The sequence below is a fragment of the Mesoplodon mirus genome (genome assembly GCF_964341445.2).
Source record: "Mesoplodon mirus genome assembly, chromosome: 13".
Taxonomy (NCBI): Eukaryota; Metazoa; Chordata; class Mammalia; order Artiodactyla; family Ziphiidae; genus Mesoplodon; species Mesoplodon mirus.
The window spans coordinates 4,357,001-4,383,946 of NC_138989.1; the positions used below are offsets into that span (position 1 = coordinate 4,357,001).

At 45.2% G+C, this 26,946-nt stretch overlaps 1 protein-coding gene across 2 annotated transcripts in view; it reads left to right on the plus strand.

Moving 5' to 3' along the window:
• Nucleotides 1–26,946, plus strand: part of LOC309814977 (transmembrane protein 132D-like) — a 159,514-nt gene that overhangs the window by 17,417 nt on the left and 115,151 nt on the right. The window contains exons 2-3 of one of the 2 annotated variants that reach the window (XM_082641333.1): nt 4,424–4,593; nt 15,606–15,749. In XM_082641333.1, coding sequence (XP_082497459.1) covers nt 4,429–4,593; nt 15,606–15,749 — 309 coding nt within the window. In that variant the 5' untranslated portion in view covers nt 4,424–4,428. Of the gene's footprint in view, nt 1–4,423; nt 4,594–15,605; nt 16,334–26,946 lie in introns of those variants that run through there. The other variant, XM_082641332.1, reaches the window with a different exon arrangement.

A 26,946-nucleotide genomic window follows, 5' to 3' on the forward strand; every position in this document is an offset into this window, starting at 1 on the left:
AAGAGTCAGATGGGAAATTTCGTAGAGTACACATGCTGGAAAACTGTATTTGAGATTAAAATAATAACAGCAGAATCCACCAAACAAGAGAGATTTGGCGATGCAAGCTTTCCCTGTAACTACACATGGCAGAAGGGGCTTGGGAGCTCTCTGGGGTCTTTGTAAGGGCACTAATGCTACTCATGGGGGCTGCACCCTCATGACCAGGTCACCTCCCAAAGACCCCACCTCCTAACACCATCACCTTGGGGGTTAGGATTCAACACAGGAATCTGTGAGAGACTCAAACATTCAGGCCATAGCACCTGGCAGCCATGAATCTGTTCTTTACCTCTACAATGGTGTAATTTCCAGGGTGTTATATAAAGAGAACCACCCTGTATGTAACCTTTTAAGATTGGCTTTAAAATTTTCTTTTAGTCATCCTAATTCCCTTGATATCCATCCAAGCTGTTGCTTGTATCAATGCTGCTCCTTTTTGTTTCTTGGTGTTCCCTGGTATGAATGTACATACTACAGTTTTTATAACCATTGTATTTGAGCAACGTTCTAGTTTGGGGCTGTTTCAAATAAAGCTGCTATGAACCTTTGTATATAGGTTTATAAGTGATTCATTTTCTTTGAGCCCTTGACAGCATTTGGTTCTATCTATCTATCTGTCTATCTATCTATCTGTCCATCTATCTATCTTTAATTTTAACCATTCTGACAGGTGTGTTATGGTATCTCCTTGTGGTTTTAATTTGCTATTTAACTTTTTAATACAAATTAAACTCCTCTGTTTGATTTTAATGATAACAGTTACTGCTATTTGTGATTAATTTACATGATTGCTAAGGCAGGGACTACATCTCTTTTGCAGCTGCATCTGTATTTCCATTTTCTGGCACTTAGCAGGTGCTCAGTAAATATTACTGAGCAGGGAATTCCCTGGAGGTCCAGTGGTTAGGACTCCACGCTTTCACTGCCAAGGACCTGGGTTCAATCCCTAGTCGGGGGACTAAGATCACACAAGCCGCGGTGCGGCCAAAAAAAAAAAAATTACTGACCAAATAAATATACCAGTTACTAAGCTAACCCTGGAGTGACGAAGGTGTTCATAACAGGCTCTGACCTTTGAAAAACACAGTTCAGTGTAGGGTTGCTCAACCCTGGCACCATTAACATTTTGAGCCAGAACATGATCACGGAGGGTGTGATGCAGCTGTCTTGTTCTTCCTAAGATATTTAGCAGCATCTCCGGTCTCTACCCACCAGTAGTGTTACCCAAACTGTGACTCCCAAACTCATCTCCGCACATGGCCAGATATTCCAAAACTGCCTGCAGTTGACAGCTAATGTTCTTTTTTTCCCCTTTATTGTAATTTTTGTAGTGCTTTTATTTTTTTTTAAACTTTTTATTTCATGTTGGAGTATAGTTGATTAACAATGTGTTAGTTTCAGATGTACAACAAAGTGATTCAGTTACACATATACATGTATCCATTCTTTTTCAAATTCTTTTCCATTTAGGTTGTTACATAATATTGAGCAGAGTTCCCTGTGCTGTACAGTAAGTCCTTATTAGTTATCCATTTTAAACATAGCAGGGTGTACGTGTCAGTCCTAAACTCCCTACTGTCCCTTCCCCCACCAGAGAACTAATGTTCTAATAGGAGAGACAGGAGTCTCTCCTGGGAAGGAAAGTGTATCTAAATATACTTACCAGCCAAGCACAAGGATAGAGTTCAAGACTCAGTTGGCTGGTAGTTCTTTGCCTCCCAGAATGTAAATTACATCCCCAGAATTTTGCAGGATGTTCTGCCAGAACTTTGAGGATATTTAATTAATTAAACAAATACTGAATGAATTCCTGCAATCGCCAGGCACCATGCCAGCCCTTGAAGATGGAACCGGGAACCACACAGACACACTTTTGTTCTCATAAAGTTACTGTCTACAGACAAAGTCAGAGGTTGAACAAGTTACCTTGAGGATGAGGATCATTTGGGACATGAAGTCAAGGATGCTCTGGGTTCGTTCGATGTAAGTCATCATTCAGTATTTACCTTGCTCTTGGTCAGCTCTTAAGTTTAATGCTCAGGGAAAAACACTAAAGAAAAAGATATTAAGAAAAAAAATAGTCCTAGATACCAGAAGCAACCTCTCTTGTCCCATTTCCAGGACTATGCAAAGTAGGAGAACCTTTGTCATCTCAGCCTCAGCATGTCCTGAAATCCATCAGAGTGAAATAATCTATTAGAGGACGTAATCATTAGATCATTAGAGATCAAGGAACGTTTCTCTCTCTCTGTATCTCTCTCCCTTTTCCTTTACAAAACAACCTTTCTTGTCACTGTGAGTGATAAGCTGAGTAATGATGGCTGGAAGGGGTCCCTGAAGACAAGCTGGTGGGTTCGGCTGTGGTACCCACATCTTTTATTTTCTGTGTCTTCATGCTTTGACATCTGGGCCCTTGCTGACATGGAAGGGACCGCCCTTCCCAAGATCAGCCAATTTCTAAGATAGTAGGAAGCCCCGAAGGGTGCTTTGCAAATAAAACCCAGTCCCTCTGGAGCCTCTACCCCAACCACTTCCCTTATTGAGCTCTCACACTCAGGGCCACTCTCCACCCGCCTTCGTCACCCCAGGGCCAGGTGCCAGGCAACCTGGACAGTCTTTCTGTCCCAGGTCCTCTGAAATCGTTCGAATTAGTGGAACCTAAGCCTGCTTACTCTGCGTCACCCATTCCTTCCCATAGAAACCAGAGTAAAGGTCCTTGCTGTCATATTCCTTGGATCTGGGTAAAGCTAGAAACACGGTGATGGGCACAGACTTACGCAACAGAAGTCATTCACAAATCCTGTGCTGGGTGGATTTTTGTTTGAATTGTCTGTTCAGTGCAAGAGTCAGCCTACAATTTACAAGTCCATGTCCATGATGAGCGGCTCTCCCTGTGTAGAAAGGTGCTGAGAAGGACACTGGCCCTTTTCACATACACGTGCCCCGTCTGCCTCCTTCCCCCTCCTCCAAGCACACGTACAGTGTTGTCACTCCATGAATGAAGGCAGGCAGGGGTTATTTTTATTTATTTATTTTTGTGAAGTATAGTTGATTTACAATGTTGTGTTAATTTCTGCTGTACAGCAGTCATTCAGATATACATATATATACATTTTTAAAAATGTTCTTTTCCATGATGGTTTATCACAGGATATTGAATATAATTCCCTGTGCTCTACAGTAGAACCTTGTTGTTTATCCATCCTATATAGAACAGCTTACATCTGCTGACCCCAAACTCCCACTCCATCCCTCCCCCAACCCGGTCCCCTTGGCAACCATCAGTCTGTTCTCTATGTCCGTGATTCTGTTTCTGTTTCATAGATAAGTTCGTTTGTGTCATTTTTTTAGATTCTACATTTAAGTGATATCATATTGTATTTGTCTTTCTCTTTCTGACTTACTTCATTTAATATGATAATCTCTAGGTTCATCCATGTTGCTGCAAATGGCATTATTTCATTCTTTTTTATGGCTGAGTAATATTCCATTGTATATATGTACCATGTCTTCTTTATCCATTTCTCTGTTGATGGACATTTAGATTGTTTCCATGTCTTGGCTATTATAAACAGTGCTGCTATGAACATAGGGGTGCATGTATCATTTTGAATTACTAGTTTTGTCCAGATACATGCCCAGGAGTGGGATTGCTGGATGATATGGTAGTTCTATTTTTAGTTTTCTGAGGAACCTCCATACTGTTTTCCACAGTGGCTGCACCAACTTACATTCCAGGTGGGGTTTTCTTCCATTACATCCCATCCCACTGCAGGCTGAGGACAGGAAGTATCCAGCAGAGCTCCTTATTCATGTAGCTCATAGTTGATGTCACGGACTAGGCACCTTATGGGGTCCTTTCCCATCCTTGGTCTCACGATGCTTTCACAAGCCCACGTAGGCACCAATATTCTCCCCAAATTCTAAAACTCAGAGTTTGCACCACGGGTCCACAGCCACACAGGTAAGTTGAAGTAGAAACAGCCAGAATCCAGGCTGTGCCTCACGATTGGAGTAATGGTGGCCCTAGATGAAGGTGTCGGGCCATGTCCCGTGTGTGGTTCTTGGATCGTGGCGTCCGCAGGCGTGGGGTTGGGGAGGACTGAGCTGTGACAGTGACAGTGCCCAGAGAAGCAGTGCTGTCTGAGCTGCTCATTCAGGGAAGGACAGGGCCCTGAAGACGGATGGTCTGTCCACTCGGAGGTGTGGGCCGTCTGTGGGCAGCCTGTGAATCAGGCTCTATCGACACCGCCTTGTGACCTGTTGAACTTGGCGAGCCTTCTTTGGGTTGACAAAGAAGAATGTGGCAATTGATCGCATTCTTGACATTTTGCTGAGTCTCAGGTTTTAAACTGCACTTTACTGTGTGTTTGTTTTGCAGAACAAATGGCTCCTTCTATGAGATCTTGCAAGTGGACTTTGGAATTGACAACAGCAGTGGCCTGGCTGGCGCCCCGCAGATCACCTGGCAGGTGGAGTACCCGGTGGAGGACGTACAGAATGCATCTCTGGCAACAGCCCAAAGATGCACTAAGCTGTGAGCTGGTGCAGGTAACGGCCTTGGGAAGTGACAGAAGAGCAGGTGTTGAGGGGAAGGGCGTGTGGCTCTGAGCAGCCTGAAGAAGGCCAAGTGGGAGAGTTGGGGTCCTGCTCGAGGCAAGTGAGTCTCATCCAGCTGGCCAGCGAGGGTTCTGCTTGTAGACAGACCGTTCACTGAGCGCCAGCTGTGTCCGAGGCACCGCACTAGGTGCTGGAGAAACACCTGCTGAGCAAACAAGCAAAGTGCTTGTGATCCAATAGGGAAGCAAACAGGTAAGCATGCATTACAGACTGTGATGTGATCTATGAGAGGGGATTACAAGTGAGCGAGAAAAGGAGGAAATAATTTAGCCAGGTGGTCAGGAGAGGCCTCTCTAAAAGCTGGCCTTTGAGGTGAAAAGAGACAAAAAATTCAGCCAAGCACAAAAAATTCAGGGCCAAGGGGCTTATATATTGGGTTGGCCAAAAAGTTCGTTCGGGTTTTGTTCTGTAACTTTTCTGAACTTTTTGGCCAACCCAATATAAAGAACTCACAAAACTCAGCAGAAGAACAACAATGACAACAAATCCTTTTAGAATATGGGTGAAAGACATAGATATTTTCCCAAGGAGGGGATATGGATGAGAAATGAACACATGAAAAGATGTTCAACATCGCTCGCCATTAGGGAAATGCAAATTAAAACCACAATGATATACCCCTTCACACTTATTAGAATGGGCTAAACTAGAGAACACTGATACCACCAAATGCCGGTGAGGGTGCAGAGAAACCGCTTCTCTCTTACGTCACCAGAGGGAATGTAAAATGGTGTAGCTACTCTGGAAAACAATTTGAGAGTTTCTCACAAAACTACACATTCACTCACCAGACAACCCAGTAATCATCACACTCTTTGGCATTTAACACATAGAAATGAAAATCTATGTTCACACGAAAACCTGAATATAAACGTTTATACATAGATTTATTTGTACTGGAAAAATATAGGAAAATAACCCAAGTGTCCTTTAGTAGTTGAATGGAACATAGGCTGGTACATCCATACAGTGGAGTACCAATTTGTGAGGCAAAGGCATAACTAGGGACAAAGAAATGCCTTGATGGACATGCAGGAACCCTGCTTAGTGAAAAACAAATACCAATCTAAAAGTGTTACATACCCTAAGCTTCCTTTTATGTAACATTTTTAAGGGGGATTTAATATTATTATATTTTATTTTAAATTATTTTTATTTTAATTTTACTTTATATTATTTTATTGACCATGCCACACAGCATGTGGGATCTTAGTTCCCCAACAAAGGATCAAACCCTTGCCCCCTGTGTTGGAAGCATGGAGTCTTACCCACTGGACCACCAGGGAAGTCTCTATGTACCATTCTTGAAATGAAAAAACAACAGACGTGGAGGAGGGATGAGTCGTAGCCAGGGGAAATGGGCAGAAGGTCGGGTGGTTGGTGGGTGTGGCTACAAAGGGGCAACGTCACAGAGATCCTTTGTAATGATGACAGAGTTCTGCATCTAATTTACTGTTGGGTACACAGATCTGTACACAGGATTGAATTGCATAGAAATGCACACGTATACACACCAATGAACACAGGTTAAAAAATGTTGGAAGTTGAATAAGGTCTGTAGTCAAGTTAACAGTAATGTTACCAATGTCAGTTACCAAAATGAAAGGGGTGAAAGAATAAATTAGGAGGGTGGGCTTAACATATACCATATACCACTGTACAGCAGAGGGAACTATACTCAATATTTTGTAATAACCTATAAACGAAAAAATTCTGAAAAAGAGTGGGTATATATCTATTTCTATTTTTTTTTACATCTTTATTGGAGTATAATTGCTTTACAATGGTGTGTTAGTTTCTGCTTTATAACAAAGTGAATCAGTTATACATATACATATGTTCCCATATCTCTTCCCTCTTGCGTCTCCCTCCCTCCCACCCTCCCTATCCCACCCCTCCAGGCGGTCACAAAGCACCGACCTGATTCTGTATCCATCTATTTATAAACTGAATCACTGTGCTGTACACCTGAAACTAACACAACATTGTAAGTCAACTATACTCCAATAAAAACAAACAAACAAACAGTAATGTTACCGAAGTCAGTTTTCTGGCTTTATGTATTGTACTTTGGCTGCGTAAGATGTCACCGTTGGGGGCAGTGTACACAAGATTCTTTTTCCCATCTTTCAACTTTCCATGCGTCTATAGTTACTTCAACATAAGAAGATTAATTGTAAAAAGTAAAACAAGGGTACAGGGCTTCCCTGGTGGCGCAGTGGTTGAGAGTCCGCCTGCTGATGCAGGGGACACGGGTTCGTGCCCCGGTCCGGGAAGATCCCACATGCCGTGGAGCGGCTAGGCCCGTGGCCATGGCCGCTGAGCCTGTGTGTCCGGAGCCTGTGCTCCACAACGGGAGAGGCCACAACAGTGAGAGGCCCACGTACTGCAAAAAAAACCACAAAAAAACAAGGGTACAGAAGTCACTTAACTCTAGCTACAGTAGGCAGCATCTTCCAGAAGGCTACCATTCAGCAGTTTATGGGATTTGGAGACAGCCAAAAGAGCTGATTAAAAATTAACCAAGTTAAGAAGCAACACTACCTACTCTGGTCTCACTTTATTGAATAGCTCCATTGACTTGCAGCCATGTCACAGCCAGTTTTCACAGTGAACCCAGCAATGCAATGTAACACACATCGCCACCCCAGCACTGGGTAATTCAAACCACACGCAAGCCCGTGCTCTCGCTAGAGAGCCTCCCTAAGTAAAACTCGGCCCTGAAATGCGACAGAAATGCAGTGTGCACAGCACACATGAAACTGGCCTCCCCAGAGAAGCAAGAAACCCAGACAACACTGAAGCAGGAGGAATCATGCCTGAAGGGTAGAGGCAGCCTGTGGCTAGGGCAGTGCGGTTGTAAGTGATTCACTGTCAGGTCCTTTTTAAAAATTCTGTTCTATTCTATTCTATTTTTTTTTTTTTTTTGCCCCACTGCGCAGCATTCGGGATTTTAGTTCCCCAACCACCAGGGATCAAACCTGTGCCCCCTGCACTGGGAACTCGGAGTCTTAAGCCCTGGACTGCCAGGGAAGTCCCCACTATCTTGTGGTTTTTAATCTGCAAACTTACGTTAGGCATTCAGGCTGCTGGACCAGCAACTTGAGCCATCCCATTTGACATACTGGAAATTGTCTTCTATCATCAGGTTTGTTTCTTCCCTCCCTGAGCCCAAGTCATCCAGTGAATACTCTGTGCAAATAACCAGCATTAACTAACATTCTTGGATGATCTTGAAACCCTGCACTTTGTAAATGCTGCTGTAGAACCTCTGCACTTGGAGGTGTCCAGGGCGATTCAGCTACCCACAGCTAATGACCCAGCACGTGGACACCAGTGAACACATTCAGCAAAACTGTTACTCCAGTGTTCACTTAACGGGGGGTGGGGAGAGGGTGAGGAATGGGGGGTGGGGAGAGGGCAAGGTTATGCCATATACTAGCCCACAATCAAAAACTGAGGAGTACAAAGGGCTGCAGAGCAGAATGCAGGCAAAAGTCAGCTAAATCAAAAAGAAAAAGGAAAAACCCATTGAGATGTTGAATTCAGGTGACCTGTGTCCACTCCGGAAAACCTTTGCTGATGGAGAGTTTCTGAAGGTGATGGGAAAAACACAGACCCAGCTAAACGAGTTCAGGAAAGAAAGTGGTGGCTGTCAGTCGGAGGAGCAAAGTGACAGAATTCTGGGTGTTTCTGTTGCAGGAATGTGACATGAGAAATTTCTAAGGCTTTGTCAATACTATTAATATTTATGACGTATCTCACAAAAAAGTCCGTCAGGCGGCACATACATCAAAGACTCCTCTCAGGAATTGTTCTGTTGTTGGGTGATGAGCCCTGAATGACAAAATTGAGAGCGTTTATGTGAAGGGTTTTATGTTTCTCTTTGACTCGCCCTCAAAGGTGGTAAAATCATCAGGAGGCTGTATTCTGAGAAAATAATTTTCCTTTTGAAAAAAAAAATCACCTTGACTGTTGAGGGAGAAACTGAGTTATTTATCACAAGGTGGAGTCATAAATATGCAAATGTTTATGAGCGCTGAGAGACATCAACTCTCTCCCAAATCCACCTCGTTCTCCTTTAATTTAGGGATTCTGCTTAGAAATGCCAAACCTGGGCGCTGCCTGCAAAGTTTCTTTGCCCCTCTGTGCTCATCAGTAGAGGAACTGTCCCTCCTTCTCCTCAGCTGGGAAAATGAGGCTGCCTGTGTGGCCAAGTGAGGACATTTACCGATGCCATGGGATCTAAGACAGATCATCCTTCTGGAGCCCTGCTTTCCTTCTCTGTCAAGGGGGTAATAGGACAACCTCAACAGGTTACTTTGAGGATGAAATAAGGCAACATATGTACACTTCTTGTTACAATGTAAGAATATCATAGATGTCATCAACTTTGTTTTTTATTAGTATGCCAGCACGATTAAACGGGAGACACTTAAGAATAGTGGTGAAATTAAAAATATAACGGGGTGGCATTGTCACGTGACCCATGGGACTAGATGCAGCTTGTAATTGTCGAAGTCCCTCCCCTCCCCCCAGGGCACACCAGCTATACATCGGCGCCACCTGAGAGAAACGGCAAATAAATGTTGCAATGCTTTTTTATTTTTTTGCATAGCTTATCGCAGAGTCCAGCACATCTTTTTCTAGATAACTTTAATTTTGCAAACTGCCAAGATGGCGTTTTTGATGGGCTTGAACTCTTTCCGAGGAGAGGGGACCACAGGCGGCAGTCCCCAGGGTGCCCACTAGATGGCGCTCACAGACCGACCAGCTCGTGGCCGCGCTGGGCCTGCGCTCCCCTCCCCCAGAAGGCTCCCGAACACACCTGCCCCCCGGGCCCAGTCTTCTCCCCAGTCAGCTGACTGCTTCATCCAGCCCTTTGCTCACTTGCGAGTCCCGGTCGCCTCAAGTGTGAGAAATGAAGGCCCCTCCCGCAGCCCCACCCAGCGCTCAGCACAGCACCTGAGACGCACCTGGCCCGCACCTGGCCCGCGGCCTCCGGCCCCTTGGACAGGTGCTGCCTCTCCGCCAGCATCACCGCCCGCCCTGCTGCTGGATGGAGCCTGCGAGTAGCTGCTTTTCTCGAAAGGCTTTACCATTTTAATGTGAAATAATACATATTCATTATAAAAATGTTAAACATAATAAAAAAACCCAAATCCCAACACCCCCCCATATGACATTAGTTATATTGGAGAATCATCATTCGGGGCGGTCTACATCCATGAATCCACAGCGAGAGGAGTGGCTGGCTGGATAAGTAGACGGTGGTTGGACACCGTATTTTATAGCAACGAAATCCTACTCTAAAGCTGTATTTTATTCGTGAAGGTGTTAAATTCCTTTTTATTTATAGATAAAGAGGACAAAGAATCCAAAGCAGGGTTGTCGTATTTCATAAAAGAAATGAGCAAAAATAGAAAACTTAGCTGACCAGAAGAGATTTTGATTTTTAACACAGCTTGGTACATTTAAGAAAGAAACGTTTGTAGAAAACATCGTACCAAGGTTTGGAACGATTGTTGTCATTACTGTTCCTCTTATTACTGTGACTATAGCTGCTGTCGTCGCCTCCACGTCCATCGCCACACCGTCTCCAGTTCTTCCATGACACAATGTTAGCCGGTGACGTCGGCTCCTTGATTTGAAAGTAGAAGAAACGGCACGCTGAGATTTCTTGCCATTTCCCCCGTCCGGATATTTATTGGTTTTGCAAGTTTTACATTGTTAAAGTCTGTAACGTCGATACGCTCCGTGGAGCCTAGTTGCTACATTCCTTCATTGTCAACTCTCTGACTATGGGAAGCCGGTCTTGCTTGCTTCATCTGCTTCATCGGTTACCCCCCCGCCATCTGCTGCTTTCCATCCTCAGAGACGGTGCATGTCTTTTATCTGCCGATGGCCCTTTCTTCTTGTTGTTGGGGGATTACATTTTAATGCATTTATTGCCGCTGTAATGCGATCTAGAGGATAAATGAGGTTAGTCCAGTGGTTCATCCACCATAATCCCAACCTTCTTTAGAAACCGTAGCGTGCGGTTCCGGTTTAAGGGGTAGGTTGTCGGTCACTCCTTCTCACACCTGCCTGTGTGCCAGGCACGGGTGGGGTGGGGGGGAACCAGGACGGATGGAGGACACAGTTCTTGGCATCAGTGGTGTCAACAAGGACTTTGTGCCCAGGAACAGAATTCTGTGAGTGTGTGTGTGTGTGTGTGTGTGTGTGTGTGTGTGTGGAATTGCTTTAAAGGATGAAATAAAACGAGGACGACCCTGCCACGTCCTCCGCGGGGGTGTGATGCGCTGCCGCTTGGGGGGGGTGATGCGCTGCCGCTGGGGGGGGGGTGATGCGCTGCCGCTTGGGGTGGTCACACGTCAGAGCCGAAGCGAAGCTGCTGGTAATGAGGAGGCATCGTCCCCAGGGAGGAGGCCATCAGTCTGCATCTCCCAGGTGGAAAGGGTAAAGAGCCAGGGAAACAGCAGGAGGCGCAGCACGTGGCCAGGTGCCCCCGCCCAGCGGCTCCTCAGGGTTCTTGTCTTTGGGATCCTAAGCCTCCTGAGGACAGGCACACAGTCACACGTTTATAAAACGCTGCGGTGCCTGCAACGGCACTGCCGGCAGTGCAGGTCATGGGGCTTAACATCAGATCCTCCAGCACCCGGTTCCCACGTGGTTGGCTGGGCGGTGGGCATGAGAGCGCAGAGCGCGGATGGGGACAGAAGAACAGGGCTTATTCCCACCGAAAGCGGGCGCCGCCACTCAGCTCCACTCTCTTCACGTGAGAGTCGGAGCCCAGGGTGGCCCGACATTCCTGATGTCCATGACCAGCCAGAAACCTGAAGATGAAAAATGTTTCCAAGTTTTAACTGTTATCTAAAACTTTTAAAAAGAAGTCCAGTGTGGCCAAGTGGCAACATGTCCAGGCAGGTGGTTGACAATGGATGGTGCCCTCACTGAGGACAGGGACTATCCAGTTCTTCATTCTGTATCCTTCCTTCTCCTTCATTGGGAAAGGAAGGAGGGAGCTAGAGAGGGATTGATTGATTTCATCCCTGGCTGTTTCCATGAGATATAGGCAGAGGGAGGAACAGAGGTGGGGGGTCCAGTCCAGCTGCTGTCTTGGCCACTTTGAGCAGAAGAGGTGAAAGACGGGATCTATCAGAGAGACAGTAGATGGCAAAGCACTAAATTACAGCGATTAAGAGCGTCGGGACCTGGGGTCAGACCAAAACACAGGTTCAAATCTTGCCTTGACACTTTCTGGCTGTGTGACCTGGGGCAAGACCCTGGATGTCCCTGAGCCTCAATGTCCCCGTCTGCAAATGGAGATGATAAATCAATAAGGCACAATTACTCCAGCCAAGGATGTCCCCAGAGGCTGCTGGGAGGGTCCAAGGCAGCTTGGCTCCAGAATCCATGCTCCACCCCTGCCGCCCCAATTTTCTGGTTCTCTGCCCGGCCAACCCCACCCCATCCCTACCGGGCCTGCTTCACCCACTTTCACACACAGCTCTTGCTGACAATGGAATTTATATCTGTGTCTCAGTCAGGTGTATTTCAATAGCTGCAGGTTGACAGATGTTATTTGATCTGGATGTGGCATCATCGGAGACCATCTGATAAGCTCAACCTCCCACAGAAACTGAGGCATGGGGGGGTGACTTTTCCTGGTCACTTATTTGTTCTTCTCCAGATTCAGAGAGTATTTGTTTATGATACTCAGCTAGGCAGAGCTGAACTGACCCCAAAATTCCTATCTCCCAAGTCCCAGATCTTTCCTGGGATGAGGAGTAGCCACATGGAGTCCTGTGTGAAGAGGACCATGGCTCTGCTGGGTGGTTGTCCCTCCTTTTAGAGGTGCAGCTCCTGGACGCCACTGTCCCAGGCAAGGCACACAGACCTTCATCACATCAGACCAGCCAATGCCTCACAAGTCATTCATTGTTAAGACAGTCATTTGGACAGAGGCGATTTGTGTTTCCCCCAAAGTGCATTCTCTTTCCACTGCCAATTGATTATGTGTTTTATTCCCGGTCCGTGAGTGATTACTCTGTGATGCTGATGTGAGTTCCAGTTCAAAGGGCTTCATTTGTAACTCAGAGAACAAGCCTCTAATAGAGTGAAATTCCTGTTAATCAACTCTTTCAGTAGCATTGAGTTTTGGAAATCTAATTTGTAAAGGGTTTACTAAGCTTTTGGTCATTCCAGTGTTGACAGCGTTCTTCAAGTCCTATTCTTTGTGTTGACAGACAGAATTTTCCCACCAGTTTTCCCTGTCTCAGGAAATGGCGCCTCCCATGTGCTTGGAATAAAATTGAGTCACAGAAGTAGAAAACAAACTTATGGTTACCAAGGCGGGTGGGGGGGATAAATTGGGAGATTGGAATTGACATATATGCATGACTGTATACAAAAGATAACTAATAGGAACTTACTGTATACACAGGGAACTCTTATTTTTTGCTCTGTAATGACCTATATGGGAATGGAGTCTAGAAGAGATTGGATATATGTATAGGTGTAACTGATTCACTTTGCTGTACTAACACAACATTGTAAATCAACTATACTCCAATTTAAAAAATTAATTTTAAAAAAAAGGACTCAAAAATCAAGGAGACATCCATGACGGTTCTCCATTTTTAACCATCATGTGGAACCTCAAAGATCTATCCAGAATCCAACCATTTCACTCCATCTCACCTGGCAACACCTGAGCCCAATGGCATCATCTCTTGCCAGGGTGACCACAGTGACCCCCTGGCCAGTCTCCTTGCCAGTTCTATGACACCCATCCTTTTAATTTTCTTCATAGCACAACACTCCAAAATCATCTCGTGACCTTGTTGGCGAACTTATCTCTCTCCTCATGGGAATGTTTAGTCCCTAAGGGAAGGTCATGTTTGTCTTTATATACTTCTGTCTTCTCACTACCTGGAAGACAACTTGACATCTGGTCAGTGTTCAATTAATATTTGTTGAAAAAGAAGCATCAGAGAGAAGGACAGAAATAACTATTTGAGCCACTTTGGCTTCCTAAATGGATATGGTCTTCTGAGGAGTGTCCACCTCCAACTGTCTCCTTTTCTACATCTTCCCACTGCTTTTCTTCCCTTCTTTCTTTTGCTTTCCCCCCTTTCCCTCCTCTTTATGTTCTCTGCTCCCTCATCGGTTTTTTTGTTTGTTTGTTTGTTTTTATGACAGTGCATTTTGGTTTGTTCCATGGGTGGTAAAAGGAGCAAAAAGAATGTTCTCTTACAAAGATGCACACGGGACTCGGACGCAGAGAGTGCGTGAAGGGACATCATTATATCGTCATCTCAGTAAACATACGATCATAAACAGACTTGATGTCCTGCAGATGGCTGTTGAATTAATAAATGGAAACAGGACAACTAGACAAAGGGGATGTGGGGCGAGTATTCAAGGCCAGTGAGGATAAAGGCGAAGGTAGAGAGAGAGACGGGGAAAGACTGTGTCGGGCCTGGTAGGTCCTGTGATGGGCTCTTGACTTTTTTACTTATTTTATCAGTATTTTTAAAAATTGAAGTATAGTTGATTTACAACGTTGTGTTAGTTTCTGCTGTACAGCAAAGTGATTCAGAGATGTATATACATCTATATATACATACATTGTTTTTTTGGTTTTTTGTTTTTTGTTTTTTTGGCCTCACAGCACCACATATGGGATGTTAGTTCCCTGAACAGGTATTGAACCCGTGTCCCCTGCAATGGAAGCGCAGAGTTTTAACCGCTGGACCGCCAGGGGAGTCCCTACATTCTTTTTGAAATATTCTTTTCCATGATGGTTTATCACAGGATATTGAATATAGTTCCCTGTGCTCTACAGTTGGACCTTGTTGTTTATCCATTCTGTATATAAACGCTTACATCTGCTGACCCCAACCTCCCACTCCATCCCTCCTCCGACCCCCTCCTTCTTGGCAACCACCAGTCTGTTCTCTATGTCCATGATTCTGTTTCTGTTTCATAGATACATTCATTTATGTCATATTAGAGATTCTACATATAAGAGGTATCATATGGTATTTATCTTTCTCTTGACTTTTGATAAAGACCTTATGTTTGTGTGAGATGGGGTTTGAGGAGAGCAAGGTCTGACAGGTATCTTAATGGTCTTACTCTGACTGCCGTGTTGAGCAAAGACTGAAGGGGAATAAGGGCAAAAGCCAGATTCCCTAGGACTGTGCTGCAGTAAATGGTAGCTTCGGCCAAGGATGTAGTTCTGGAGGTGGAGTTGGTGAGGTCGGTCCTATTCTGGATGTGCAAAGGGAGATCTGAGAAGATTCACTGAAGAATTTCATGTGGGATGTGAAAGAATGATAGCAGCAAGATTTAGAACTCAGAAACAACAGAAAGGGTCGTCCATGGGCGGATGAATGGATAAAGAAGATGTGGGATATATATATATATATATATATATATATATATATATATATATATATATATATATATATATACACACATACAATGGAATATTACTCAGCCATCAAAAAGAATGAAATCATGCCATTTGCAGCAACATGGATGAACTTAGAGATGATCACACTAAGTGAAGTAAGTCAGACAGAGAAAGATAAATATCATAAGATATCACTTTTATGTGGAATCTAAAAGAAAGAAGAAAAAAGATACAAATGAACTTATTTCCAAAACAGAAAGAGACTCACAGACATGGAAAACAAACTTATGGTTACCAAAGGGGGTGGCAGAAAAATTAGGAGTTGGGATTAACATATACACACTACCATATATAAAATAGATAACCAGTAAGGACCTACTGTATAGCACAGGGAACTCAATATTTTATAACAACCTATAAGGCAAGAGAATCTGAAATATATATATATACCCCTGGTGACCCCTCCCGGGGCTCACGGGTGTGCCTGTGGCTGACACGCGCCCTCTTTTCTCCCGCGCAGGACACGGAGGTTCTGAACACGGCCATTCTCACCGGAAAGGTTGTTTCGGTTCCCGTCAAGGTCGTGGCCGTTCAAGAGGATGGTTCCGTGGTGGACATGTCGGAGGCTGTGGAATGCAGGTCTGCGGATGAAGATGTCGTCAAGGTACCGCGGGCGTTACCTCCAGATTCCCAGGTGTTCAGTCCTTTCCCTCCCCTTCTGTCCCGGGGCTGCCCTGAGCATCCCAGGCTCGAAGGGCTGAGACCGGGATGAGGATGCTGAGGACGGAGGGAGTGATGCCAGGGACTCGCCTGGAATCAGAGGAGGCTGCACGCGCCGTGCTGCTTCCTTCCCCCGGTCTTAATCGTGAGCGGAAACAATTCTCTTCCCCTTCTTTTGCTCAAAGGACAATATTTCCTGAATTTTAGCCAGCTACCTGCCATCTTCGCAATTTTTGCCAACTTCCTGTGCCAAATAATATAATTTACTCATTATATTTTCTTTAAATGCCTCACTTTTCAACCTTAAATATCTTAAATGTCTCATTAGAGGACAATAAAATCCATGAGCTTGATGTACTAATTTTTTCTTAATACACATGAAAATAAACGACTATTAACTTTTTAAAAAGTCCATCCATGTGCCCCCTAACTTCATTTGGGTGCCAGTGGGACACAGCTCACAGTCTGGGGAAATCTGGCCATGGCACATTTCTGCTGCATCCTCCATCCTAATTAGCTGGATTTAGGACTCCATATTCAGCCAGGAACCAGCCCATGATGTTTTCTCATATCTTTGCAGGGGTCTGTTTGAATCACTGAATTTAGAGTTTCTGCCCGTTTTTTCTTGGCGCCCTGATTGGCAGTTTCCTCTTGCAGCAGAGACCCTGAGAGAAAGACTTACATCTTTAGAATGATCCTTTCTCTTTAAGCTGCTAAGAGAGCTCCCAGGTCCTATGTCTTCATTCATTTTAGAAAAACACTGTAATGCTGAGTTCTGCCTTCTTTCTGCTCTGCTGGCTCCTGTTCAGAGGTGAAATGAAACTTGGTCCCCGTCTGAAGAACTTTGTGGTGGACAGAAAATCCTGCAGGGTTTTCCCTGTGGTGGAAAAGATCTGGAAGGGATTCCTTCCTTCTTACAGTGACCTGCAGGAGGCTGTGCCTTAAGCCGGAGATGGTTTTGATAAGGAAGAATTGATGTGTCTGTGAGGCCTAATTTAAAAAAAAAATTAATCCTTAGGAAACCCCAATTTGGCATCGCCTGCTTTCTGGGTGGAATGCTAATTCTCCCCTCGAGACCGAAGGTGGACTGGCTTCAAAGTACACACAGCCTTGCCCTGGGGCTCCTGGCAGCCTCGGACTCTGTGGGCAAGTTTGATTAAACAAATCTAAAGCCTTCGACATTCTGAGTCTAGAAAGATCTGAGCCAAGTCATACAAACTCATCTGCACAGAATGAAAAATATTGATTCATTGCCCTTGGTTGCCTTTGAAAATACATGTTATTTACCATCCCAGGAGGGAGACACTGGTGTGGCCCACGGAGGTGGCATCTGTGTGATTATGCCACCCTGGGCTCAAACAGATGGCTCAGCTCTGTAGACCCCTCAGCCTTGTTCCCTCCCGCGAGCCTGGCGTGGAGCCGCCCAGGGCGGGACCTCCACTGTCCTGCCTGGAGAGCTCTACCCACAGAGGCAAGCCCAAGTTCATGGGTCCCATTGCTGCCGTGTACTTGGTTGTCTTCCCTTCGCAGAAATATACTAAAAGTATCCTCCCCTGAGCCCGAGAGAGAAATTGCTTTGGAGGACAGTAGTTTCTGGCTCAGCGGTCGCGTTCGTGGCCTCATGAAGCTGGGGCTGTCTTCTAGCGAACGGTGGCCTGATCTTAGCAAACGAGAGCCTGCAGACCCCCAAGCGCAGAGCTGCTGTAAGACGTTTCTAGGGGAGCCCAGGCTCTGTTGCAGATCCCGGCGCCTGGGTCAATTGAGGGGGATTCACTAAATGGCTGTGATGTATTTGTCATTGCTTTCGTGTCAATATTTGTCATAAATTTTGTCATAACGCTAAGATGTACAGCGTCATCCTCAGAGCTGTCCGCTGGCCTGGGCGTCACCCCAGGGGCACCTAAACACGTGGATGCTCATTAGCACCCCAGGGAGAGACCCCCCTTGGTCTGTGGATTTGTCACCCGGTCACTTCCTCATGGTGCAGGAAACGCTGTGTGATTCCCCAGTGAGGGTCTTGCAGGTTTCACCAAAGGTCGTCATGCAATGGAAATTCTGAGCGTTGGGATTGTGACTTAGGTAAGGGACAAAGTATAAATTTAGGATGGTGTAAATTGTAGTGATACACAAATTGGCTTCTTTGACTTGGGACCGTATGACGTCAGGGGGAATAAATCTGAGGACATAAAGGATTTTGAAGGGCTGGAGCCTTGGCAAGATTGGAAGTGATCTGTGTCACATTTTTTTTTTTTTTGCTGTACGCGGGCCTCTCACTGCTGTGGCCTCTCCCGTCGCGGAGCACAGGCTCCGGACGCACAGGCCCAGCGGCCATGGCTCACGGGCCCAGCCGCTCCGCGGCATATGGGATCCTCCCAGACCGGGGCACGAACCCGTCTCCCCTGCATCGGCAGGCGGACTCTCAACCACTGCGCCACCAGGGAGGCCCTGTGTCACATTTTAAGTGGACAACTACTTCTACGTTAAAAAAAAAAAAAACATACATAGAAGATGCATATTAATTGCATGTGTGTGTGTGCAAGAAACCTTGGCAGTTTTGTTCACAGTGAGATCTGATGAACCAGCTGTGTTTTTTATTTGAAGTATAGTGAATTTACAATATTGTATTAATTTTAGGTGTACAACATGGCGATTCCATATTTTTACAGCTTATACTCCATTAAAAGTTGTTACAAGATCATGGCTCTAATTCCCTGTGGAACCACCTGTCTGAAGCAGCTGCCACAGGCTGATATGATTTTTGTTGGCATTAATGGGTGTGTGACCCCAGAAGAGAGGTCACAGGTAGGCAGACTGCAGGCTGCATCTGGTTCAGAGGAGTGTGTGTGTGTGTGTGTGTGTGTGTGAGTGTGTGTGTGTATTTAATTTGCTGCCATCCTGTAAAAGTTGGCAAATCACATAGAAATCTGGATTTCCAGCTTCTGAAATTCACAAGGTCGAGTAGCCCTGGGCCCACACTGCTTCCTGTGACCCTCAACCTGGAAGTGACCAGCGGACGCCACTGTGCGTAAGGCTGATGCATCCAGATCACCGCAGTCTCCACCCTTTCCTCTTGCCTCCCACATGGAGGTGGAAGGATATTTGTGATTTCTCGTCACACTTGTGCTGCTGGTTTTTTGATAGTAGTTTTCAGAGGAAAGGGAGCTATTTCTTGTCCCCTGGTCTCTATAAGTCAAAGATGGTACATGTCACTCGTTCCTCTGATGGAGAATTTTGTATCTTTCTAGGCATAAGAGGAAGGCTGGAAATTGGATCGTATTGGATCAAAGAGTGTCTGAGGGGCTGAGGGCCCTTGAAATCAAATCACAGGAGAAATGATTGAAGGAAGTGTGAGTGTTGAGCCTGGTGATGAGAAGAAAAGGCCCAGGGAGAAGTGAAGAGGGAAACATGACAGCTCTTTTGAAGTCTTTCAAGGGCCATCCTTTGGAATGCGGAGTAGATTTGTGCTTTTTAGGTTCCAACAGTGAAAGTTAAAGAGGAACTTTTGGTTCCCTATAAAGAAAAAGAATGCAGGGGGAGTGAATTCCTTGGTTAAGCTTTCAGGCAAATGATGTTGGTTCCAATCCTGGTTCCATCTTCTTTTCTGTTTGACCTGGGGAAAATGACTGAATCTCCTTGAGCGCAGTTTTCTTCTCTATAAAATGGAATGATAATAGGACAGTGGAAAGATCTGCAGAGACTTGTTAGCACATGTAAGGCAGAACTACCCATAATCAAAGTAATCCTTGAAAATCCTTTAAAGAACACCTGAGCCTTTACAAGTTCAAAAGACATTTGGGGTTTGTTTGTTTGCTTGATTTTGTTTTCAATTTCTTGCATTTGAGCCTTGCAAACTTCCTGTGGCAATGTATGGTGAGGTCTACTTTTACAGGTGGTGTTGAGGGGAATCTTAGATAAGATTTGGGAGAAGTTGAAGATAACTCGAATTTTTCCTTCTTTATTCTAGTCTTCTCTTCTTCATATCTTCTGATGGATGTGTTGTCAGATGGAAATCTACTCTTATTCTTATTTATTCTTATTTATTACTCTTATTCTTATTTATTAACACAAATAATTGAATTTTCATTAAATGGTTGAAATGGTGTGTGATACAATCTCAATGTGGAATTTTGGAAGAGGATAAATTATTATACTTTTTTTTTAATTTTTAAAAAATTTTATTGAAGTATAGTTGACTTATAATGTTATGTTAATTTCTGCTGTACAGCAAAGTGACTCAGGTATACACATATTCATTTTCATATTCTTTTCCATTATGGTTTATCATAGGATATTAAATATAGTTCCCTGTGCTATACAATAGGACTTTGTTGTTTATCCATCCTATATATACTAGTTTGCATCTGCTCATCCCAAATTCACAGTCCTTCCCTCCCTCACCCCCCTCCCCCTTGGCAACCACAAGTCTGTTTTCTATGTCTGTGAGTCTGTTTCTGTTTGATATGACAGATAAATTCATTTGTAGTATTTTAGATTAAACTCATAAATGATATCATATGGGGAAAATACCATTTTAGAGCGTGACTATATTGTAATTTTTAAGCATTTTATTTATCGATATTTATTTATTTATATTGAAGTATAGCTGATTTACAATGTTGTGTTAGTTTTAGGTATACAGCAAAGTGATATATATATATATTTTCTTTTTCAGATTCTTTACCCTTATAGGTTATTACACAATATTGAGTATAGTTCTCTGGGCTATAGAGTAGGTCCTTGTTGGTTATCTATTTTATATTATATTGTAATGTTTGAGTGCCTTTCTTGTTAGCTCATGCTGGTGGGCTCTTGTTTTTCTGCGATTAATAACTGTATTGTTGGTCAATGAACTGTAGTTCCCAGAACCCCAGAAGCCAGTCATGCATCACTGATAGGGGATGAACTCTTTACTCTTGGAGAGAAATAAAAATACAATCATGTGTACTGGTGGGGTGGGTGTACCGTCTCAAGGATGCTGCCCTCCGTCTTATCCCTGCAACAGTTCAGTTTCCCAGCTTCCAGCATCAACTGGACTAGCAGCAAAGAGAAGCAAAAGGACTAACAAAAGGGCATTCACATCCTAAAGCCCTCCCATCCCCTGGGAGGCATCGTATGTTCAAACTTGGCCTGCTAACGTTGAAGGCAGAATCTTCTGATGGATGGGCTGTCAGAGGGAAATCAAAATTTCCCTGCTGCTTACATACACTGTGCGGTTACTAGCGTCCCATGTCACCTCTGGAAGAAATATCAGCTTTGATAAATCAGCAGAATTTCCTGGGCTAATTTTCAGCAGCTGCCAAAGGGCTGTGGGACTAAGTCTTCCTCAAATTTGAATCTGGAGAGTTATAATATTATAGGGAATATATTTCTTGGAATCGGTGCTCTAGAGAGACATGATTGAACTACGCTCATTGCGTGAAACATAGCGTTATCCAGTGGGTGGGATTGCACAGCTGTGATAGCCCATGGGGTCTGGCAGTTATAACTTGAATTCCCTCCCTAGTTATATCTGGGCATTTTGTTTGTGGATAAGGAACAGAAACCCAAATCTCACTTACTTGAACCAGTAAAGAAAGTATATTGGTTCATGTAACTAAAAGTGGCCATAATGACCTCAGGCAAAATGGATCAGAAGCTCGTTAGGTTTTGGTTTCTCTCCATCCCTTAGTTCTGTTATCTTCTATCTTGTATTTATTCTCAGATGGACTCTTTCTATACATTTATTTTTTTCTTGAAATATAGTTGATTTACAATGTGTTCATTTCTGCTGTACAGCAAAATGAGTCAATTATACATATACATATATATATACACATATTCTTCTCATATTCTTTTCCACTATAGTTTATCGCAGGATACTGAATATAGTTCCCTGTGCTGTACAGTACGACCTTGTTTTTTATCTATCCTGTAGATACTACTTTGCATCTGCTAATCCCAAACTGCCACTCCATCCCTCCCCACCCCCCTCCCCCTTGGCAACCACAAGTCTCTTCTCCATATGTGTGAGTCTGTTTCTTTTTTGCAGACAGGTTCATTCGTGTTGTACTTTAGATTCCATCCATAAGTGATATCATATGATATTTGTCTTTCTCTTCCTGACTGACTTCACTTAGATGATCATCTCTAGTTGCATTCCCGTTGCTGGGACTCTTTCTATATATGGCCTCCGACGCCCAGAGGTTTATGTCATTTCATATTCAAGTCCAGAGAAACGAAGCTTCTCTTCCCTGATGCTTCCAACAAGATCCCAGAAGTGAATGGAACTGACTCTTGCGTCCATTCTTGATCCTGTAGTTCTGTGGCCATAGAAGAGAATATACGCCTTGGTCTTGCTTGGGTCAAACGCCCACCTGTGGGTCTAGAGGTGGCACCACTTTAGCCAAAAGCACCTGGTCTAAGCATGAGAGAGCGAGGGAGGGTTTATTCACCAGGGATATCCCTGTATCCCAAGAACACTGGACCCCTACCTAGGTCCCCAAACAGGTGGAGGCTTTGCGCATCTTTTTCCTGGGCCCGTGCTACTTCCTGGGCCCAGTATCCCTCCCCGACTCCCTGCATCTGGACACGCCCCAGCTGTGTCCTCTGGACTCTGGCTCAGGTGCCCCTGCTCTGTGCAGCCACCTCCTTCCTGCCGTTCTGCATCCCGCCTCCCACACCGGGGTCCTCACCTCTGTGCTTCTGTGCCCTGTAGATGCACGTATTAGGGACTCAGCATGTCGTGTGCCCCCGTACAGGTGGTAGGTTTGCCCCTTGAGGGCAGGTCCGTGTCTCACTTCTCTTCCTGCCCTGAAGGGTCTGTTAGAAGGAGCAGCGAGAACAGCCACAGCCCACGGTGACACCGTGCCAGACTCTGGTCCACTGGTTCTTTACACATTGAAGCCTCCGACCCGCCCAGCACCCCGACAGAGTAGGTACCACTCTTATGCCCATTTTACAGCCCAGGAAACTGAGGCGGGAGAGGTTTAAGTGTCTGGGCTCAGTGGGTGGTGAGTAAGCATTAATCCACTGCATGTGCAAATTCATGGTACCGAAAAGTGGACAAACAGTCCCTTCCTATTTCCTCTCTCCTGTGAAGACAGAATTAAAGACAGGTGTTTCTGAAAGTCCACATTTTATGTAAGACTTTTGGTTGTTGGCAAGTCATCCAGTTGAAAGAGATGTGCAGACGCGTTTTGCCCGGGGGCTGTGGTTCTCACCTTCCACGTGTCCTGCACTGTAGGAGATAAACCTAATGGAAGGTGAGGCCCAGGCACCTGGGGGGTGGGATTGAGGACCTCGTGGGGATCTCGCAGTGTTGATGAAATAAGTTCAGAACAGTCTCTCTGCACTGACTTCTCTCCAAAGGGTCCTTGTCTGCTGTGGGCTCCAACGGGCTTCCAGAGAAACTCTCAGATGGATCCTAATGTTCTTAGAAGGAGATGGAGAAAAATCCAGAAGTGGTTTAAGCCCATTTCTTTCTCTTTTGGCAAAGGTTTGGCACACATTCCTGCAGAAAACACTACTCTTCTGTTTCTCGGCATGAATTCCCTCCCCTTCGCCCATCGCCAGGAGCCAGGCAGCTAAGAATAAGTTGTCAGGCAGTTTGGATGTTATTGCCTAATTTTGTCCTTCTTGATGCTGGTAATTTGGACTTTCATTGTTCCATTCTAATGGGAGATGTGTCATATATTTCCTGTTGGCCAGAGGATAGATATTGCTCCATCCCCAACCTTTTGTTCCTGTCAGCATTGTTCAGATTTCAATATTAATGAGATCTTTTGTTCCTTTCTGTCTTTAGCATCTCTAATGAAGAACTAACATTCTGGAATTGTTTGGGCATCATGTGGAGAGACCTTGGGACTAGCCAGTGTAGATCTGCAGGCGCCGGGCTTTGAGCCCTCAGTTATCAGAGCTGCAAGCTCCCTCCTCCTCTCCTGGCTGCCTCTCCCCTGCTCTTCTCCATCAGGCCTGCTCAGGGAAAGGCCAGGGGCGGGCGGTTACTGGGGTCCTGGTCTGTGACTATCTCAAATATCAGGCAGGGTCAGCTACAGACACTACGCCTGTGTCCCCTGGAGACACATTTATCCTTTTTTTAAAAAAAATTGAAGTATAATTGATTTAAAATATTGTGTTAGTTTCAGGTATACAGCAAAGTGATTCAGTTATTATGTAATATAATATTAGTATAATATAATATAAAATGAATCTATTCTTTTTCAGAGTCTTTTCCATTACAGGTTATTACAAGATATTGAATATAGCTCCCTGTGCTATACAGTAGGACCTTGTTGTTTATCTATAGTAGTGTGTATCTGTTAATTACAAATTCCTACTTTATCCCTCCCCCTCCTTTCCCCTTTGGTAACCATATGTTTGTTTTCTGTCTGTGAGTCTATTTCTATTTTGTAAATAAGTTCATCTGTATCCTTTTTTTTAGATTCTACATATAAGCGATATCATATGGTATTTGTCTTTCTCTGCCTGACTTATTTCAGTTAGTGTGATAATCTCTAGGTCCATGCAAGTTGCTGCAAATGGCATTGTTTCGCCCCTTTATATGGCTGAGTAATATTCCAATATATATATATATATATATATATATATATATATATATATATATATATATATATATATATATACACACATATATATGCCACATCTCCTTTATCCATTCTTCTATTGATGGACACTTAGATTTCTTCTCTGTCTTGGCTATCGTAAATAGTGCTGCTGTGAACATTGGGGTGCAGAGATACATTTATCCTTAATGCTTTGGAGCTTGGTTCACAATTTCAACTCCTGACCTTCAGCTTTGATGGTGGGTATCAGTTCTCCTGATTAGGGAGTAGAAGAAAGCAACACCAGGACTGAAGCATCCGAACCTGGGCCCAGCGAGAGGGCAGGGCGGGGGAGTGCTCCATGGGTGATGTTTGTGCCATCAGTTTGGAGAATCAGCACCCTCATTTTCCAGTGGAGGAAACTGAGGCTCAGAGGTTAGGCCATCACATCAGCATTGCACAGCTAGAGAGGGATGGACTTGGACAGGAACCCACTCTTAGGTTATTCAGAGTCCTTCCAGAGGGCACTGTGACCTTGCTCAGCTGGAGACGGGCTCCATGAAGGAAGGTGGACTTGCCTTTGACCAGAGCCTGAGGTCAATCAGTGCCGGGCACTTTTTCCTTCGTAACATGGTCCCTGGGGACCTTGGGCTCCAGCTGATGGACACCTCTGGCCACCTCCCTCTCTGCAGGGCTTCCGGCTGGGACTCCAGCTGAAAGTGAAGGTTGAAGTTCACGTGTCCTACCCTGAATGTCACCACATGCTGACCCTTGCGGGAGGAATAAGGAGTAACTTGCCAAGGTCATGTGTAGGCAGTGGCTGAACTTAGGTCCAACAGAGGACTTTGTGAATCCATGTCCCCCCATTGAGGCTGGCAATGGCCGGTTTCTCCTTCCTCGGACCCATGAAAATACCAGACTCTTCTAACAGGTAAGGGAAAACCAGGAGCCAGGTCATCACAGCTGCAGGAACCAAAAGGATGTGAATCCACTGACCTCCTTGTCTCCAGCTGAGCACACATTCAGAGACGGAGCACCCCACTGAAGTCACACGGGCAGAACCAGAATCGGAACCCAGGCCGCCTGCCTCCCAGCCTGGGGCCTTTGGGCCACATGGTCTTTGGGGTTACCCTTGAGGAGGCTGGCTTTTCTTTCTCTTTCCTGCAAGAAGCCGGCAGGAGTCTTTCAAACCAGCAATCCTGAGTCTTCATCTGATTGCTCTGCCCACAGAGGTGTTCTAGCCAGATCGATTTAACTGGGGTGAAGTTCTGTGGCATGGGAGTACATTGCACAAAACCAGAAACACTTTAGGCCCTTGGATAACTTTTAAGAATGGAAAAGATTAAAAAGTTTTAGAACTACGTGTTCTAACCAAAGGAACAGGTCTTTTGAGACAGATATCTAGAATGGCCAAACTGCAGCCCAGTGTATAAATACAAAAATATAGTAATACAGTAATAGTAATCAGATAGTAGTAATACTGTAGTAACAATGATAGGTAATAAGAGTAACACTAATAATAGTTAAAGAGTAGTTCGAGGATTTACCCTGTACCAGATGCCCTGCTATGTGGGCGCCTGCAGGCACAGGGTCTCATTTAATTCTCGCCCCGGCTGTACCATCTGGGCACCTCATTATCCCCATTTTAGGGGCGGAGGGAACCGAGGCTCAGAGAGGTGGATTCCTTGTCCAAGGTAACACAGCGAAGGGAGGAGTTGAGATCCTAATCCAGGATTAGGATCTGCCTCCGAGACACCCCGAGACGATTTTGCAAAGGTCACTGGACTCAGTGCAAAGCTCCCACCAGCGACCCCAAAGGAAAAGGCGACCTCGGGATTTGGAAGAAGTGGGGTCTCTTCCCCTGGTGCGCGGGTCGCGGGGGGGGGGGGACCTCCCTCCGGCCCTCCGGCCCCGCCCACCGGCCCCAGGGCCGCGGAGCCTCCCTCCACCGGGAAGGTGGCCGGGCTCAGAGTCTCCGGGTTGGGCTCCGTCCGTCCTTATATAGCGCCCCCTGTCGGCCCCTTGGAGCGTCTCCGAGGTCCGCGCGGGGCGGGCTGTGCGCGGGCACGCCCTCTAGCGTCGGCGGGCGGTAGTGCACCGCGCGGCGCCAGGACCCGCAGGTGGGCGCACACCTGGGGCCGCAGCATCCGGATGCAAATTCCCGCCTGACCTCACAGCGCTGCCTTCTCTCACCATGCATGCGCCTCTTTCTTTCCTGTTCTGCCCTTTCCAGCCACTTCCCATGATCTAATTAAAGCAATGGAAGTTTCCCCAGGAAAAGGCACAAAATCATACAGAATTCAGCCTGTAATTTCAGGATTTCATAGGCCCTTCTTTATCTCAGCCATAAATGTCCTCACTCAGTACCTTAGCAGAGCTTCTTGGATGTAACAAAAGAACGAGGGCATTTTAAATACTGCTATTTCCCCCCCAAAGTCCAGTTTCAATAAATAAATGGAGAATAGACAAAATCAGGTTTCAGGATATTGGTATAGCATGACTGCCCACAATGAACAAGTGAATGCTCTTAAATGCAAACGTTACAATGAAAAGATGTGTTGGAGATACAGTTGACCCTTGAACAACACAGGTTTAACTGCG